The 18,664-nt window shown below is 54.6% G+C and overlaps 1 protein-coding gene across 9 annotated transcripts in view; it reads left to right on the top strand.

Annotated features, from left to right (window-relative positions):
* The window catches only part of CLIP3 (CAP-Gly domain containing linker protein 3), a 31,825-nt gene that overhangs the window by 11,601 nt on the left and 1,560 nt on the right, over positions 1-18,664 (top strand). For 8 of the 9 annotated variants that reach the window (XR_012648490.1, XR_012648489.1, XR_012648493.1 and 5 more), the window contains exons 3-13: positions 924-1,063; positions 3,520-3,613; positions 4,779-4,940; positions 5,386-5,504; positions 5,974-6,210; positions 7,821-7,956; positions 8,156-8,284; positions 9,143-9,277; positions 10,968-11,091; positions 11,626-11,690; positions 12,386-12,458. Coding sequence is in view for 4 of the 9 variants with exons in the window: in XM_075016564.1 (XP_074872665.1) it covers positions 924-1,063; positions 3,520-3,613; positions 4,779-4,940; positions 5,386-5,504; positions 5,974-6,210; positions 7,821-7,956; positions 8,156-8,284; positions 9,143-9,277; positions 10,968-11,091; positions 11,626-11,690; positions 12,386-12,458 (1,414 nt within the window). In the remaining 5 variants the exon portion in view is untranslated. Of the gene's footprint in view, positions 1-923; positions 1,064-3,519; positions 3,614-4,778; positions 4,941-5,385; positions 5,505-5,973; positions 6,211-7,820; positions 7,957-8,155; positions 8,285-9,142; positions 9,278-10,967; positions 11,092-11,625; positions 11,691-12,385; positions 12,459-14,800; positions 18,389-18,664 lie in introns of those variants that run through there. The other variant, XM_075016566.1, reaches the window with a different exon arrangement.

Here is an 18,664-nt window from a genome sequence, read left to right as displayed (position 1 = left end):
ATTCAACAAGGTGGAAATGGCCCAGTATCAGTAGTATGTATCAAAAGAGGAAAAAACAAGTCAGATCAGACAGGGGGATGTGGGCCCATTGTCAGAGTCTAATGGGAGGATATTAACACCCAGGGCAGAAAAGCTGCTTTTGTAAGGGGCCAGCCACTCCCAGTCTCTGTTTAATCCTTGGTTGATGGAGTCAAATTTGCAAATAAATTGCAGCTCAGAGATTTCTCTCTCCATTTGATTTTTGAAATGTCTTTGTTTTAGGACTGCTACTTTTAAATCTGCTACTGAGTGTCCAGGGAGATTGAAGTGCTGTCCCACAGGGTTCTGTACATTACCATTCCTGATGTCTGATTTATGTCCATTTATTCTTTTACGTAGAAACTGCCCAGTCTGGCCAATGTAAATTGCAGTGGGGCATTGCTGACATATGATGGCATATATTATATTAGTAGATGTGCAGGTAAAGGAGCCCCTGATGGTGTGGTTGACGTTGGGTCCTGTGATGATATCACTGGTGTAGATATGTGAGCAGAGCTGGCAGCAAGGTTTGTTGCAGGGATTGGTTCCAGGTTTAGAGTTACTGTGGTGTGGTCTATAGTGGCTGGTGAGAATTTGCTTAAGGCTGGCAGGCTGTCTGTAAGTGAGGACAGGCCTGCCTCCCAAGGTCTGTGAGGGTGAAGGTTCATTGTCCAGGATGGGTTGCAGATCGCTGATGATGCATTGAAGAGGCCTTAGGTGGGGGCTGTATGTGATGGCCAGTGGTGTTCTCTTGTTTTCCTTGCGAGGCCTGTGTTGTAGCAGGTGGCTTCTGGGTACCCATCTGGCTCTGTCAATCTGTTTCCTCACTTCCATAGGTGCTACCGTAGCACCCCTAATACAGGGGTCGCTCTCCTCCTTCTTAAAGACCTTTGTTCTCTTTCCAGCTTTCACTTTCTTTGACCCGAATGACCCGGCTTGCCAGGAGATCCTCTATGACCCCAAGACCACTATCCCGGAGCTGTTTGCCATCATCCGACAGTGGGTCCCCCAGGTGCAACATAAGATCGACGTCATAGGCGGTGAGGTGAGTGGGGGGGGCGTTGACACACCTTGCCCAGGAGGTCGCCCTTGCTGGGATGTGGAGGGGGACTGATGCTGGGGGGATGGGGAACTGGCACGTCCTCATCAGAGAGGGGCCTGATTCCACTGAGGGAGGGAGAGTGGTGCCAGAGTGAGTGGGAAACCAGCCCACAGGAACTTCGACGCAGGGCTTGGGAGCCAGGACTCCTGGGTTCTATTTCCAGCTCTGGGAGGGGCGTGGGGCTGAGCAGATGAGAGCAGAGGTGGGCTGGGAGTCATGGTTCTATCTTCAGTACTGCCCCTAATTCACTTGGTGAGCCTAGGCAAGTCTCACCCCCCCCCTTGTGCCTCAGTTTCCCCCTTCTGGCAAAGGGGCGATGCCTGCCTTTGTGATCCCTGGGGCAGAAGGGCCCCATGACACTGCCATCAGAAACCTCCCATCAGGCCCTGAAACTCAGTTGTCAGCTGCACCTGTCTGGGGGTCCTTCCTGCTCCATGTGGGTGCTGGTCTGACCTGGGAGTTAACCTGAGACACAGCGGGATTACAAGCTCTTGACCAAGAAGGCTGATGCAGAAATGCCTAACATAATGCATGCTAGTGGGAAGGGGGTTGGTTTAGAGGATAAAATAAAAAAAAAGAACAAGTTAAAAATTACTTAGAAAAATTAGATGTCTGCAAGTCACCAAGGCCTGATGAAATGCATCCTAGAATACTTAAGGAGCTGATAGAGGAGGTTTCTGAGCCTTTAGCTATCATCTCTGAAAAGTCCTGGAAGTCGGGAGAGATTCCAGAAGACTGGAAAAGAGCAAACATAGTAAAACGCAGACTTTTAAAACAAAAAAGCAATAAAGTAGCACTTGAAAGACTAACAAAATAATTTATTAGGCGAGCTTTCGTGAGACAGCCCACTTCTTCAGACCATAGCCAGACCAGGACAGACTCAATATTTAAGACACAGAGAACCAAAATTAGTAATCAAGGTTGACAAATCAAAAAAAAATTATCAAGGTGAGCAAATCAGAGGGTAGAGGAGCAGTGGGGCAGTCAATAATTAGAATTTTAAGTCATTAACAGTGGAAGAGGAATTTTCACAACAGTCTTGAAAGAGAGGCTGCTCAACTCTCTTTTATATTCAAATTCGACACATTAACACATGGTTTGAACCGGGATGGGAATTTTCTGGGTCATTATAGGGGCTCTTTTACATACTTGGGTTAATCTAATTCTTGACTCCCCCTCCCCGCCCCTCTACTCTCTGATTTGCTCACCTTGACAATTTTTTTTCTGATTTGTCCACCTTGATCACTGTCTTTGATTCTCTGTGCCTTAAATATTGAGTCTCTTCTGGTCTGGCTCTGGTCTGAAGAAGCGGGGCTGTCCCACAAAAGCTCATCACCTAATAAATTATTTTGTTAGTCTTTAAAGTGCTACTTTATTGCTTTTTTGTTTTGATAGTACATAGACTAGCATGGCTTTCTCTCTGTTACTGTACAATGGGAAGCGACTAGGAAGGAGTCCTGAAGAAAGGGATTTAGGGTTCATAAGGGACCACATGCTAAATATGAGTCAACTGTGGGATCCTGTTCCAAAAAAAGCAAACATAACCCTGGGATGCATTAACAGGAGTGTTGTGAGCAAGGCATGAGGAGTCACTCTTCTGCTCAACTTTGTACAGATTAGGCCTCAGTTGGAGTATTGTGTCCGGTCCCAGGTACCACATTTCAAGGAAGATTTGGATAAGTTGGGGAAGGTCCAGAGAAGAGCAACAAAAATGATGAAAGGTCGAGAGAACATGAGCTGTGAGGGAAGACTGAAAGAACCGGGCTTGTTTAGTTTAGAAAAGAGAAGACTGAGAGGGGACATGATAGTGGTTTTTAGGTACCTCAGAGAGGATTACAAGGAGGAGATACTCATCTCACAGAAGTGGAAAGGACCTCAGGAGGCCATTGAGGCCAGTCCTCTGCCCTCTTGGCAGGACCAAGCACCATCCCTATATTTTTTTAATCTATTTGCCCCAGATCCCTAACTGGCCCCCTCAAGGATTGAGCTCACAACCCTGGGATTTAGCAAGCCAATGCTCAAACCAGTGAGAGGGAGAAAAATTGTTCTCCTTGGCCTCTGAGGATAGGACCAGGAGCAATGGGCTTAAGCTGCAGCAAGGGAGGTTTAGATTAGACATTAGGAAAAATTTCCTGTCAGGGTGGTTAAACACTGGAATAAGTGACCTATGGAGGTTGTGGACTCTCCATCACTGGATATATTTAAAAGCAGGTTAGACAGATGCTATCGGGGATGGTCTAGACGATGCTTGGTCCTGCCAAGATCACAGGGGACTGGACTTGATGACCTCTCGAGATCCTTCCAGTCGTAGTGTTCTGTGATTGTATGTGGGTGAGTGGGGAGCACGACTTGACCAGCTCTGACACACCCCACCTCCTCCCTTCCCTCTTTCCCCCCAGATCCTGAAGCGCGGTTGCCACGTGAACGACCGGGATGGCTTGACCGACATGACGCTGCTTCATTACGCCTGCAAAGCCGGCGCGCACGGCGTCGGTGAGCTGGGCGGAGGGGATGAGAGGAGAGGGTGGCAGGCGGTGGGGTGGGCTGCATGTGGGGCAGGGCTCATTTTGGGGGTGTAAGCCTCTATCCCAGCTGAGCTGCAAATGGCTGACTACCCTGACTGGGGGCCGTGGGGAACTGCTCCTCTGGGGGAATGGGGACAATTCAAGGAGTGCAGGCTCTGCCCCCTTACTGTGGGCCCGTCTGCCGCTTAGAGGGGGAGGCAGTCAGGCACCATCCTCTGGAGGCACACCCAGCATCGTGGGACCCACCCTTCCCCCGTGGAGCAGCATCGGGGCCTTCCTTCCTCTTGCACAGAGCTGGATGGGAATGTCTCAGCTTAGCTGGGCCTGCTGCACTCTGCCTCACACAGAGCTCCCTGCAGGGGTGGGGTTGTCTGAACCCTTGGAGCAGTGTGCCTGCGAGTTAAAACCCCCCTGAGAAACCCGGGGCTGCTCCCCACTCTCACAGCAACCAGCTCAGGCTCTCGGCAGACCCAGGCAGCGTCGCTGTGAGTTACATCCGGGGCTGCTCCCCACTCTTAGAGCAATGGGCTCAGGCTCTCAGCAGACCCAGGCAGCGTCGCTGTGAGTTACATCCGGGGCTGCTCCCCGCTCTTAGAGCAATGGGCTCAGGCTCTCGGCAGACCCAGGCAGCGTCGCTGTGAGTTACATCCGGGGCTGCTCCCCACTCTTAGAGCAATGGGCTCAGGCTCTCAGCAGACCCAGGCAGCGTCGCTGTGAGTTACATCCGGGGATGCTCCCCGCTCTTAGAGTAACGGGCTCAGGCTCTCAGCAGACCCAGGCAGCGTCGCTGTGAGTTACATCCGGGGCTGCTCCCCGCTCTTAGAGTAACGGGCTCAGGCTCTCGGCAGACCCAGGCAAGCATCCGTCATGCTCAGTTCCTGTAATTTGGGCTTTTTCACCATTTGCTGTGGCTGGTGAGGTTCTTCCTTTGAAACAAGCCAAGCTCCTGTTGGGGTCCCATGGCCCTGGAGCCCCAGCCTGGAGCTAGCGCTTCTCTGCTTTCCTCTTGTTTGGAGGGTGCTGCTGTGCTGTCCCCCCCTAGCAGGAGCCTGGGGGGGTGGCTCGGTCCAGGACACTGTTGTGCCGACCCATGCGGGTCTGATCCTGTCGTCTGCCCCACCTTGCTGCCCCAGGTGACCCTGCCGCCGCCGTCCGCCTCTCCAACCAGCTGCTGGCCCTGGGGGCGGATGTGACCCTGCGCAGCCGCTGGACGAACATGAACGCGCTGCACTATGCCGCCTATTTCGATGTGCCCGAGCTCATCCGCATCCTGCTCAAAGGCTCCAAGCCCAAAGGTGAGCCAGGGCGACGGGGGGGCAGGAGAAGTGGGTGCCGGCATGAGACGCCTTTCCCCTGAGTCCAGCCAGGAGCCCCCTCAAGTGCTACTGCCCCCTGGCTCTGGGCTTGCGTTGGCCCAGACGTGTTTCTGGTAACTGGCGAGGGTCAAGATACCCAGGAGGACAAGAGTGACCTGAGTGGTCAAGTGGTGGGGCTGGCAGCCAGGAGTGCTGGGCTCTCGCCCCAGCTCTGGGAGGGGAGTGGGGCCTAGTGGTTACAGCTGGGCGGCAGGACTCCTGGGTGCTGTTCCCGCTTCTGCCACTGATTCGTTATGTGACCTTGGTCAAGTTGCTCCCTCCCACCTGTGCCTTTTTTTCCCCTCTAGCCCTTGGCACGGGGTGGGTCTTTTCCAGGCCGGGCTTGATGCTTTACCCAGGGCCCTGTCTGCGCTTTGCCTTGCAGTACTCAACTCCACCTGCAGCGACTTCAACCACGGCACAGCGCTCCACATTGCCGCCTCCAGCCTGTGCCTGGGGGCCGTCAAGTGTCTGCTGGAGCACGGGGCCAACCCTACCGTCAGGGTGAGAGGCTGGGCACAGGGCCTCTGCCATACGGACCGGGGGGGAGGGGCGTGGGAACTGAACTGCTCCACGGGGAGGGGATGAGCCTAGAGCGGCAGGAAACCAGCTGGGGCAGGAGATGGGCTGGGGGGAGGCCTGGCCCCTGGAGCTGGATGGAGAACACCGGCCCCTTTGGCACTGGAGCAGGGGAGGATGGAGGGGAGCTTCCATTAAACAAGGGACCTGGTGGCAGGATATGGACCGAGGAAGCGGGACGATAGCAAAACGGGCCTGGCTCTGGGATACATACCCGGGGAGGAGCTGCAGGGAAAGAAAGGGACAGGCCATAGGGCTAGGAATAAGGGGTGGCAACAAAGAGGGGGCCTGATCATGGGGATATGGCCTGGGAATGGGCAAGCCTCTGGTGCAGCCTTTTCCCCACCCCCCCGGCTGCCCTGTCCCAGCCTCCCTCCTGCTTGGCCCCCTGCAGAACAGCAAAAGCCAGGTGCCCGCTGACGTGGTGCCTGACCCCATGGACATGACGCTGGACAAGGCCGAGGCGGCCATGGTTGCCAAGGAGCTGAAGCAGCTGCTGCTGGATGCTGTGCCCCTGAGCTGCAACCTGCCCAAGGTCACGCTGCCCAACTACGACAACATCCCCGGCAACCTGATGCTCACCTCCCTGGGCCTCAAGCTGGGCGAACGCGTGGTGGTGGATGGGCAGAAGGTAACAGGAGCTCCCCCGGGGCAGGGGCAGGGGCTGGGGGCAGGCTGGGGCCTGGGGGCTGTGGCGGGGAGTGGGGTGGGGGCCCAGCCCCTCCAAGCTGGGCTGCCCGTGGTGAGAGATGCTGATGGGGAAGAGGTGCCTTCTCCTGCTGGCCCTAGCACCCCAGCCCCATCACAGACCTGGCCTGCACCTGCTGCAGCTGTGGGACAAGCTCCCCTATCCCCTGGCCCAGGTGGGCTGCAGCAAGGAGAGAGGGCTGGGGGCAGGGAGTTCTCTCTCCCCATTGGAGCCCCCGGGAAGCCTGCACCCCAAACCTCACATACATGGCCCCAGCCCGTAGCCTGCACCACCAGAGACAGCGGTCACCCCCTGACCCCCAAACCTCTGCCCCAGATCTGAGCCCCCTCCCATGCCCTGAACCCATCAGCCCTGGCCCCACCATGGAACCCTCACCTCCCACAACAACCCAAATCTCTGCCCCAGCCTGCCAGCATCCTAACATCCACAGCACCCCAACCCTCTGCCTCCTCCAGCACCCTGAAAGCCTCAGCCCTGGCCCCACCCCGGAGCCCTCACCCTCTCCAGACCCCAACCCTCTGCCCCAGCCCTGACTGATGTTCCCTCTAATCTTTCCCTTCCACGCGTGGATTTTTTTCAGCCATGTGTGGAATAAATTTTATGAGCACTCAAGCATGTGCAGATGTGCACCACCAATAGAAACAAAACCCAGCTGTGAGCGCTCTGCTAATCAGCTGGGCAGCGTGGGACTCTCTCCTGGGTGGCCACACAAGCACCCACCTCACAGGGAACACTGGCCCTGAGCATCTCATCCCTGGCCACACCCTGGATCCTGCACCCCTGCCTAGAGCCCTCACCCCCCACATGCACCCCAGCCCTCTGTCTCAGCCATGAGCCCCTCTCCCACACTCTGAGCCCCTCAGCCTCACCCCCACCCCATGAATTTTGCTATTTGCCCCATTATGGAGGTGAAGTTTGTGGTGGGGTTCAGGGGTCCCCAGGCTCTGCCCCCCCGTCCACAGGCAGGAGTAACTCTCACTCAGCAGGAGAACAGTGGATTTATTAGCTGACAGGACACAGCCTCATACAGAGGGGTCAGTGCAGCCAGCAGAGGCAGCCAGTCCCATCCATGCTGGGGAGAGGAGGCCCCGAGGGGCCCCCAGGGCCAGGGCCTTGCCCCCTCCTTGGTCTCTCTCTCTCTCCCAGCCCAGACCCACTGCTGCCCAACTCCCAGTGCCAATTCAAACCCCTCAGGCTCCACCTCCCGCTTTGTCTGCAGCCCAGAGGTGTCACCTGGTTGCCTCGGTTACCCTCAGCAGGAGCCCCCCACCCTCTGTGAGCCAAACACACATACACACACGTATCCCCCACTCCATCGCAGGGTGTCACACCGCACTTCCATAGGGGTGCACGTAACCAAGTGCGTTCTGCGGGCGGGCGGGAAAAATGAGAAGAGCGCTGGCGGAGGCCCACTAGGGGATGCTCTCCCCTTGCTGCCTGCCCTGACCCCCTGTGGCGGTAGGGGGTGCTGTGTGGCGGGGCTTCGTACGGATCTAGCGCCTGGCTCTGATGCGACCTCTGCCTCTCCGTAGCTGGGCACCCTGCGTTTCTGTGGCACGACGGAGTTCGCTAGTGGCCAGTGGGTCGGGGTGGAGCTGGACGAGCCGGAAGGCAAGAACGACGGAAGTGTCGGAGGAATACGCTACTTCATTTGCCCTCCGAAGCAAGGTGAGTGCGGAGTGTGCTTGGAGCCGGGGCTCCAGGGGTCTGTTCCCAGCTCTGGGGTGGGAGGGAGGTCTCGAGAGGTTGGAACACAAGATGCCTGGGCCCTGCTCCTCTCTCTGGACGGGAGTGTGGCTCAGGGGCTGCGCACTACGCCTTTTCTGAGCCCACCGTTCACTGGGGTTGCTTCCTTCCCTCTTTTCAGGGGTTTTTGCTTCCGTGTCTAAAATCACCAAAGCCACTGACCAGATGCCATCTTCAGTGACGTCCACCCCCAAAACCCCCCGTGTGGACTTCTCCCGCATGACCGGGAAGGGCCGGAAGGACAAGAAAGGTAGCAGGGCTGTTCTAGAGGCTAAAGTGCCAGGACGGGGGCCCTTGGAGTCAGGACTCCTGGGTTCTGCTCCCAGCTCTGGGAGGGGAACTGGTGTTTAGTGGTTAGAGCTGGGAGGGTTGGGGGTTGGGAGTCAGGACTCCTGGGTTCCACCACCCTTGATTCCAGAGCTGTGCCACTTTCCCTCCATGTCTCATTCTGACCTATGGGGTACGGTACTTGCTCATGAACCCTAAAGGCCCTTTCTTTGTGGGGGTGGCTCCACAGTGGCAGGATCTGGGTCTCGATAGGGCAACCGGTTAAGGAGGGACAAGTGGGACAGGGCCCTGTGCTAGGAGATTAACCAGGAGTCCCTCCGGCCCCCTCTCTTACAGACAGGCTGTAGCTTGTGCCTGTCTGCTGGGGCAGAGGTGAGAGCCCTGGCAGGCTGGCCTACTCTGGTGCAGCAAACAGCAGCTGGGTAAACCTGCATGCTATTTGCATATGCAAATTAGAAAGACCCAGACTCCCCACAAACCAGTCTCACCAGTTCTCCCCGCCCATGTGCATCGTTTCTCCTGCAGAGTCTATCCAGTTTCCTCCTGCCCCCTTTCCTCCCCAGCCTGGGCTTGGCGGCTATTCCCGCGAGCTTAGCCCTGCCTTTGCTGGGCGCCTCCCACTGCTCCCTCCACCTGTCTCACTGGAGGAGAGAGGAGAAGTTGTGGGCAGGGAAGCAGCTGGATTGGCTGGCAGGTGGGCAGGGGGAGGAGTTTAATTCATTGGCCTTCCCCCTCCGCTCTGGCCCCAGGCTCCCAGCTGGGGCAGCTGCTGGTGGAGGGTTGGGCAGCCCTGGGCTGGGCTCACTCTCTCTCTGCTCAGCCCTCAGGAAGAAGTCGCCCTCCGTGGGCAGCCTGGACCGAGAAGGGCTGAAGATCGAGATCGGGGACCAGGTGCTGGTGGCTGGGCAGAAGCAGGGCATCATCCGGTTCTATGGCAAGACAGACTTTGCGCCAGGTAAGGTGCTGGCTGGTGGGAGGGCAGAGCCGCCTGGCGGGTGGGAAAGACAGTGACCCTCTTGCAGCCTGGGCATGCCCAGGGTCTTTTAGCTCTGATTGGAGAGTTTGATGCTGGTCGACCCAGTGCTCTGGGGTTTATAGAATCATAAGGATGCAGAGATCTCAGGAGGTCATCGAGTCCAACCCGCTACTCAAAGCAGGAGCCATCCCAACTACATCATCCCAGCCAGGGCTTTGTCAAGCCGGTACTGAAAAACCTCTAGGGATGGAGATTCCACCACCTCTCTAGGTAACACATTCCAGTGCTTCTCCTAGGCTAGGTCTACACTTGCATTCCTCTTGTGAAAGAAAAGCAGTGTAGACGGGGCTCTTTTGAAAATAAAGCCCATCTTGGAAAGAACCCTTCTTCCTAATTTTTTTTCCTGAAAGAGATTATGCAAATGAAGCACAGGATATGTAAATCAGTGCCTCATTTGCCTTTTCAATTTCCCTCATTTACATTCCTCTTTTGAAAGAGGAATGTGATTGTAGACGCAGCCCCAGTGACATACAGTCAGGTCTCCAAGTACGTGAACTCAGAATGCACGACCCCGCTCTTACGCGTCTGACCTTGATCCCACCCCCTGGCCCCGTTTAAACCACCTGAAGGCAGCTCTGGTTGAAGCCGCCCTCCCACGCCGCTCCGGCGTGACCCCCCTGCCGACTCACAAGCTGCCCACCTGCCTGCCCTTCCCCCACCCTGCGCGGCTCCAATGTAACCCCCTGCCGGCTCACCACGCAGGCACGGCTCTGGTTCCAGCTCAATTCCCCGCCCCCCCTGCAGCCCAGCTCACCACCTGCGCTCAACTCCACCCCTCACTCCCCTGCAGCCCGAACCCACCCCAGGCTGGGCCCTGCCCCCACCCAACTCCCACAGCCCCAACCCACCACCAGGCTTAACCCTCCCCACCCCAGCACTTACCTTTCAGCTGCTTCCCCGGCTGCAGAACATGTGTTCTGCCAGGGAAATAGCCAGACCCCAACTTGTGCGAAATCTGGGTACTCTGAGACCTGACTGTACTTGTTCTTCATATTCAGCCTCGACCTCCCCCACTGCAACTTGAGACCATTGCTCCTTGGTCTGTCATCCGCCCTACTGAGAACAGCCGCTCTCCACCCACTTTGGAACCCCCCGTAGGTAGTTGAAGGCTGCTATCAAATCCCCCCCTCACACCCTTCTCGTTGGTAAACTAACCAAGACCAACTCCCTCAGCCTCTCCTCATAAGTCACTTGCTCTGGCCCCTTCATCCTTTTTGTAGCCCTCTGCTGGACTCTCCCCAATGTGTCCACGTCCTTTCTGAAACGGGGGGCCCAGAACTGGATGAGGTTTCATAGAATCCTAGAACACTAGGACTGGAAGGGACCTCGAGAGGTCATCGAGTCCAGCCCCCTGCCCTCATGGCAGGACCAAGCACCGTCTAGACCATCCCTGACATGTGCTTCTCCAACCTGCTCTGAAATATCTCCAGGGATGGAGATTCCACAACCTCCCTAGGCAAATTATTCCCATGTTTAACCACCCTGATAGTTTTGCCTAATATTCTACCTCAAGCTCCCTTGCTGCAATTAAAGCCCATTGCTTCTTGTCCAGTGTTTGGTCCCTCGTGCTGGGGAACCGACAGCTGACAGCCTCTTGTCCCATCGCCAGGTTACTGGTTTGGCATCGAACTCGACAAGCCCACGGGGAAACACGATGGCTCAGTCTTCGGGGTCCGGTATTTCACCTGCCCCCCAAAACATGGCGTGTTTGCTCCTCCTTCCAGGGTCCAGAGGTGCGTGTCCCCTGGCTGTAGCTCTGTGTATGGGTGAGAGTGAGTGATTGCCTTCCAGGGGCTGACCCAGACAGGGTGTTGCTGCTCCCATTGCACCAGGGTGGGCCCCTCGGCTAGTGGGGCTGAGTTCAACTCCTGCCCCCTTGAGGGGGGTTAATTCAATGTCTTGAAGCTTCTGACAGCTCTGACTCCAATGGGCAAGGATGCATCTGCCTCCAAACCATCCCCATGGAGCCCATTGACTGGCCGATGTTCTCCCTGCAAAGCCATGGGGAATGGCACAGAGGTGGCCTCCCTTGGATTCTCTGCCTTCTATTTTCAAGGGGCTTTGGGACAGATCTCAGGCCTCAGCTGTGCTGAGAGTGCGCCCCAATCCCCATCACCAGTGTGTGAGCCCCAGTAGGAGCTGTTACACTGGTGCAAAAACCGGTGGTGGGAGTCTGGACAGTTCCTGGGTGTAGATAAGGTCCTGGCTTCTCCCCACCTACTGCATCAAGTTTCTCCTCTCCCCCTTCTCCCTGACCCCCTTTGCAGAGTCGGCGGCCCCAAAGACTCCCAGGGAGATGGCAGTTCGGCGAAGAAGGTGCACCAAGTCACTAGTAGGTATACTCTGGATCCTCTGCCTTTAACCGTTCCCCCCTTCGCTCCACCCCAGCAATGGGAGGGATCAGGGGCTAAGCCCATCCCACTTGTGACTCCAATAGCCTTGCACCAAGGGTGACTTTAACAAAAGCTCTGGGATGTTGCCTCTACCTGAACAGCACCCCTCCAGCCCAGATGGGGAAACTGAGCCATGCAGCAGCCAAGTGACTTGCTCAAGGTCACACGGGAAGTCTGTGCCATAGCAGCGCAGGCTCTAACCCCTGCTCCAGGCTTCCCTCCTTCTCCCAGTGTTGCTCCCTCAACCCACTCTGCTTGGGCTGCCCTCAGTGCAGCCGCCACCCTCCCTCGCCTCCACACCCCACCGCTGTTTTGAGCTGTAACCCTCATCACCTCCCCAATGCATTGAAGCCGCCATGCAGGGCATTGAATCCCGGCTTCCCACGTCTCAGGTGTGCATCCTAACCACTAGGCAGCTCTTCCTCCCTGGAAAGGTGTTGACTGCACTGAGCATTAGGTTACGCCTGATCCAAGACTGAAGCACCTAGGTGCTACTGCAATACACCCAATAGCAACGGGAATGTACAACCCTGTTTTCCTAGCCCATAGGTAGGTCACAGTGCAACAAACCCACTAGGATGCATGGGCGTAACAGTGACCCATTTAAAGGATGGCTTTGTCCCTTCTCTTGCAGTGTCACAGCCAAAACGCAACTTCACAGCGGTCAGGACCCCAAAAGACATCACATCAGAAAACTCCATCTCTAGGTAAGGCGGAAGAGGAGCTGGGAGCCAGGGAAGGGTGGACATCAGAACTCTCTTGTCTCGGCTTGAGGGCAGGAGAAATCGCCACTCTGGGGCCAAGACAGAGAAATCACCCTCTTCGTACCTCTCCATTTCCTGCCGTTCTGTGTACCATGAACCTGAAAAGCAGGGGATGAGAGTTGGGGGCATCCCCAGTTGCATCCCATAGCTCCTCCCAGCTTAGAGCAGGAGCCAAAGGAAAATATAGCAGTGGTTAAACCTCTCTAATCCAGAACTCTCTCATCCAGCAACATCCGTAATCCGGCTTGATTTTAGTGAGTTGGACAGCCGCTTCTCATGGGTGTGGCCAATTTTCCCGCCGTCCCATAAAGTTTGTTTCCAGCCACCAGTCCTGGCTCTTGGTGTTCTGGGCTGCTACTTAGCTATAATTTACCCCTAAATGTCTTCTAAGAGCCCAGGCAGCAGTGGATTTGTTGGTGATGCTGCTAGGCAATATTGACCTCCTGTGGTCTAGCAAATTCTCCTGTCCTGCATCGGTCAGGTCCCAAGGGTGCCAGGGTAGAGGGGTTCAACCTGTAGCACCATCCCTGTGTTCTCAGCTGTTCTTAGATTGGGCCCTGGCAGCTGGAGGAGCTTTGGATCTTTAATTTATGGGTTCATACTCAGGCTGCCAGCAGAGTAAGATGGATGGAAATGGCTTCCTGGGAGCCCCCCTTTGCTGGCCCTTCTGGAGCTGGTATAAGAGCCCAGCTCCCAGTGTAGGGCATGGTTCAGGGCATAGCTGGAGCATACTGTGCTGTGGCTATTTCCTGCTTCCCAGATCCCACATGGGGCCGATCATGGGTGTGACTAGAGTGAATTGTGCAGTGGCTGTTGCTGGCCCTCTCCAGACCCCTGTGAGGAGCAAACAGTTAATGCTAGTAGCCTCAGAGCTAACTTACTGCTAGAGCAGCCTCAAGGCTGCTCTGACTTACACTGCAGGCAGGGCAAAGCCTGCACAGGAACCATAAGGGTGGCTTAAAGCCATTATAAACCCACCATCCCCATCTCAAGTGAGACAAACTGAGCATGAGACCCCTGAAACGTGCCAGCCAATCAGAAGAGAGCACCCACCGCATCAGAGAATGACTGATAAAAGTCACAGAGCTAAGGCTAGAAGGGACCATTAAACCATCTAACCTGACCTCAACAGGCCTTTCAGTTTCACCCGGTATCTCTGTATTAAGCCCTGTGACTCTAGCTAGACTTCAGCGCTCTGATCCTCAGGAGGCTTAGCTGCTGTGAGCCACAGAAAAAGACTTTTAAATTTCTTGTCAGTCTAACAAGGGGAAAACACCCTTTCCCAGGTTGCCTAACTAGCTGTTGGTATTATGTGAATTACCCGAGTGGCTAAAAGCCACAGTCACTCACAGGGACCCCTTTTTGGAAGAGCTGTACATTTTATGGCTATTAGGTGCCTTACGGTCGCTATTAGGCACCCCAGTCCTAGGTTAGGACTCGCTTGTGCTCGGGAGCTGTACATTTAATTGCAAGTAAGTGTATTACCGTGGGGCTAGTTGCAGTACCTTTTATTGGTATTAAGTGTATTATGGTAGCACCTAGACACTCTAGCCATGGAGCAGGATCTCATGGTGCTGGGTGTTGTACATTTTTGTTGCTGTTAGGTATATTACATTAACACCTCAGAGCTTCAGTCTTGGACCAGGATCCCACGGTGCCAGGTGCTGTACATTTCTGTTGGTATTAGGTGTATTATGGTAGCACCTAGACACTCTAGCCATGGAGCAGGATCTCATGGTGCTGTGCATTGTACATTTCTGTTGCTGTTAGGTATATTACATTAACACCTACGAGCTTCAGTCTTGGACCAGGATCCCACAGTGCTAGGTGCTGTACATTTCTGTTGCTATTAGGTGTATTGTGGTAGCCCCAAGGAGCTTCAGTCTTGGCTCATGATCCCATGGTGCCAGGTGGTGTACATTTCTGTTGCTATTAGGTATATTACGGTAGTGCTTAGGCACGTCAGTCTTGGATCAGGGTCCCACTGTGCCACGTGCTGCACATTTCTGTTGCTATTAGGTGTATTACAGTAGCACCCAGGCGCTTCATTCTTGGATCAGGATCCCATGGTGCTGGGTGCTGTATGTTTCTGTTGTAATTAGATGTATTACGGTAGTGCCTGCGAGCCCCACATTTGGACCCAGCTCCCAAGGTGCCAGGTGCTGTACAAACCCTGAACAGAAAGCCAGGCCCTGTCCCAAGGGGCTGACAAGCTTCCTCCTCATTCCCTCTGCCCCGGCTGCGAGTCGCCCGGCAAGTGCTCCCCTCTCTCTCGTCTCTTTCAGATTACTCTTCTGCTGCTGGTTCCCCTGGATGCTGCGCGCAGAGATGCAGTCCTAAGGCCTCGGTGCGCTCCTTTCCCCTCTTCCGCTCTGTCCTCCGCTCTCCAACTAACTGAAAGACTGCTCTCCCCGTCGGGCACTCATCTCCCCCGCCACCCCTCCGCCCCGGTCGCAGTTCTAGTGAACCCCAGTGCCTTGGTATCATTGAACGTCACCCCTTGTCATCCGTGAGAAAGGCTGCACTGACACCCGCCCCCTCGAGGTCTCTAGGCACTTCCACTCTAAGTAGATGTTTCATGGGCTTGGAATCTCCCCTCTTTGCTTCCTCCAATCCCTCTCCTGGGCGCAGCGTCACGAGCACTGAGCATCTTGGGCACAGATTTTTCTCCATGGTATGAGGGCTCTCAGATGCTTGGGGTGAGACTCACCCAGCATCCCCCGAATCCAGCCCTTTCTGTTGCTCCCCACTGAAACTTAATCAAACCTGGCCTGTCTCTGCATCTCTGGAGCAGCACGGCCAGGGTCAGGTTATACCACTTCGAGCATGGCCGTAATGCTCCACCCCATCCTAAGTCGCCTGTTTGTCTGGGAATCAGGTAGTGCTCACTTGCCAGGGTGAATGGTATTAGCAGAGGTGACAGTCAGCTAGCTGAGCTGCGGAAAAAGCCAGCAGGAAGCTATTTAAAGAGCTGGCAGAGACCCGGGTTGTAATAGGACAGGACCGGTGAGAAATGTTAAGTTCCTTTCACCCCTGGCTATTAGATTGCTCGGTTCCTTCCAGGGAGGAGTTCTGGCTTATAGAAACTGGTCCTGTGTTGGGGCTTAATAAGCAGTGAGATTTGGGGGGGACCCCTCTCCTTGAAAGCAGTGCGCCTCACTGACAAAGCCCCTGTCCCATGGGCATTCAGTCTGGGGCACACCAGTCAGTTATCTACCATGGCAGAAAATCAGTGCCTGAGTGTATTTCCACATCAGATCAGCACTTACAAAGAGGGCTAAGCCTTCCCCTTGGGACGCCACCTCTCTCATGGGCAACTCAAAGATCAAAGGGGTACCAGTTCGGAAGGATTTGAGGGGCCGGGTGGCAACACAATGGATCGCCAGGTTCTCCTTCATCTCTCTTGCATTTTCCTGGATCTGCTGCCTTCGGTGGGATTGTTTTGTATCACAGACGGACCCGCTGGGCTTTTTCCCTTAGAGCGGTTTAGAAAAAAGTGTATATTTTTAAAAGCGACTCACCCTTGTCGTTTTAAAAGGAAGATTAGCCCTGGAACAATGGGAGATGGCAGATTGATTTTCCCCACCGAGCCACAGGTCCTGTCTAAACTGGGGCAATGTTTGTGTTTAACTCTCCGGGTTCTAGCAGTCTAGTGTAGTTGGAGTGGTAACCGGGGCTCAGAGCAGTCTAGCACAAAGGACAGCCGGTTATAACTTATACCCTACAAGACACTATTACCCCACATCACTACGGTATCAGTAGAAAATCATTCTTCTGGCCCCTGTGGCTGTGCCAGCACAATCTGTGTGCAGCTGGTTAAGGGTTTCTCCTGTCACGGGCACAACCTGGATAAATAGAACCCACCACTCACCAACCTGAACCAGTTTTTAGGGGGTATAACTAGTTATACCAGGATAAAGGTCCCTCTCAGGGACAGTTTACTCCCTTTCCCATGTGGCGGTCGCTATCCTCGCGTACGCACGCTGATCCTGCGTCCACACTGGAGGGGGTTGGCCCGTGTTAGCTGCTCCGGTCTGGTGAAAAGGGTGCAGCGTTTGGGAGCAGACCGGGGTCAGGGTTTTGCCAACAGCCCCTGAGTGGCTGTCAGGTGAGCGGCTGCTTTTGAGAATGGGGTCGGGCTGTTCAGGTTCAGCTCCGGGCAATGAAATGTACCTCAGCATGCTCTCTTCGGGGCAGAGATGCAGAGAGACGGATGGGGCTGCCCAAGACAGGGTGTAGTCCTGGCTAGAAACCAGGAAGAGCTGCACAGACTATGTCTCGCCCTCCATCCATCTCAATTTGTTCTTAGATCCATTCATTGTATTCCTCCATCTCTCCATCCTCCTACCTTTGTCCTTGGATCTATCCATCCATGCTTCTCCCTCCATCTCTCCCTTCTCCTCCCTCTGTCCTGGGATCTATCCATCCATCCTTGTCCCTCCCTCCTCCACGGTTGCTGTCATGTCTCCTAATGTCACCAACTAGGAAAGCAGAAGAAAACAACTGGTCAACCTGCTTTCTCTGGGGTGTCCTGTCCGTAAGCAGAGGCAGCCTTGTCCCGTGGTTAGAGCTGGGAGAAGCTAGTACTCCTGGATCCTATTTCTGACACTGGATAAAGGACAAGGGAAGCTCAGACATGGAGGATCCATTCCTGACACTAGGGAAAGTGTGCTGGGCAAGGGAACAGAAATCCGGGACTCCTGGCTTTTGTTCCTGGTGTTCAGAGGAGGGGGACTGCTGGATTCTCCTCCAAGTTCTGCCACTGACTTCCCATTGGCCTGTACCTGCACCTCTGTGGACCTCAGTTTCCCGCATCTGCAAAACAAGGATGAGGCCATTGACCCACCTTACAGGGGCTCCTGAAAAGGCTCTGAGACCCTCAGGGTGACACCTCCCCTGGAAGCACAGAGCATTATTAAGGTCCCAGGAGCAGCGTACTTTAAACACCTCCCAATGGTTTGTTTGTACAGTAGGTCTTCATGCTAACCGCCAGCTCCAAATCCGCCAGCCTTCCTCCGTGTCCTTCTATTGTAAGTTGTAAGAGCCGGGAGAAACCAGGACTCCTGGGTTCTCTTCCTGATGCTGGGGAAAAAGAGTACTCAGCTTGGGACTAGGAAGCCAGGGCTGGCTCCTACAGTTGCCCCAGAGGTACAATTCCCTCCCTTTCAGCTGCTACGAGCACTAAACACAGGCATAGCCGCTTCCTCTCCAGCCTAATAAAAAGACACCTCCCTTCTCATTTTCTTTTCTCTAGCAATAAAATCCTCGCAATCACTCAGCTTTGCCCTTGTGGCTAGGGAGCACCTTGGGTCTTCCCCCCAACTTCATCCAGATCTCAAGTCACCCCGGCCAGGCCTGCGTCTCCAATGCTAACCCTCGGGTACCACTGTCCAAATGCTAACCCGACCCCAGTCCGGCTCAGAGTCCTTTGCAGCGGTCCCCGCCCTCACCTCCGTGTTTGTATCATAGACATCCCATCGGATGGAGTTTCTTTAACACTATTTTTAAAATTTGTAACCCCTCCTCCTTGTAAATGGTTTTGCAAGTGGCTTCTGTTTCCCGCTGCTGCTCTGGCCGGTGACTTTGCATGCCGTGTTCCTTTCCCCTTCCGTCCAGGGTCTCTGGAAGCTCAGCATGAAAAGAAATCAATATGCCTATTGCTTATCTGTCATTAATAAAGAGTGTTTCTATGTGCACTGTGTAAAAGGCCTCTGGCTTCTGCTGCTCTTTCCCATCCTATCCCCTCCTCGCTCAGCTCCTCTTTCGGAAGCATAATCTCAGAGGGGTCGCCGTGTTAGTCTGCAGCTTCACCAAAACACAAGCAGACCCGTAGCACCTTAAAGATGAACAGGTTTCTTTATTAGATAATGAGCTTTTGTGGGCAAGACCCACTTCATCAGATTCAGACTTGAATCTGATGAAGTGGGTCTTGCCCACGAAAGCTCATTACCTAACAAAGAAAATTGTTCATCTTTAAGATGCTTATAGGCCTGCTTGGTTCTTTTGGAAGCAATATGATGAAAGGGAGAGAAGGAAGGTGGCCTTGAAAGGAAAGCCACACCCTCCTCAGCGGAAGTGCATTTAAAAATCACAAATTGAGATATCTTGAGATTTGGAGAAAACAAGAAAGGTTGGGTTCTTTGCCACTG

The sequence above is a fragment of the Carettochelys insculpta genome, chromosome 22 (assembly GCF_033958435.1).
Source record: "Carettochelys insculpta isolate YL-2023 chromosome 22, ASM3395843v1, whole genome shotgun sequence".
NCBI classification, from domain to species: Eukaryota; Metazoa; Chordata; order Testudines; family Carettochelyidae; genus Carettochelys; species Carettochelys insculpta.
The sequence above is the reverse complement of the archived record's forward strand: the minus strand, read 5'-3'. Positions and strand labels throughout refer to the sequence as shown.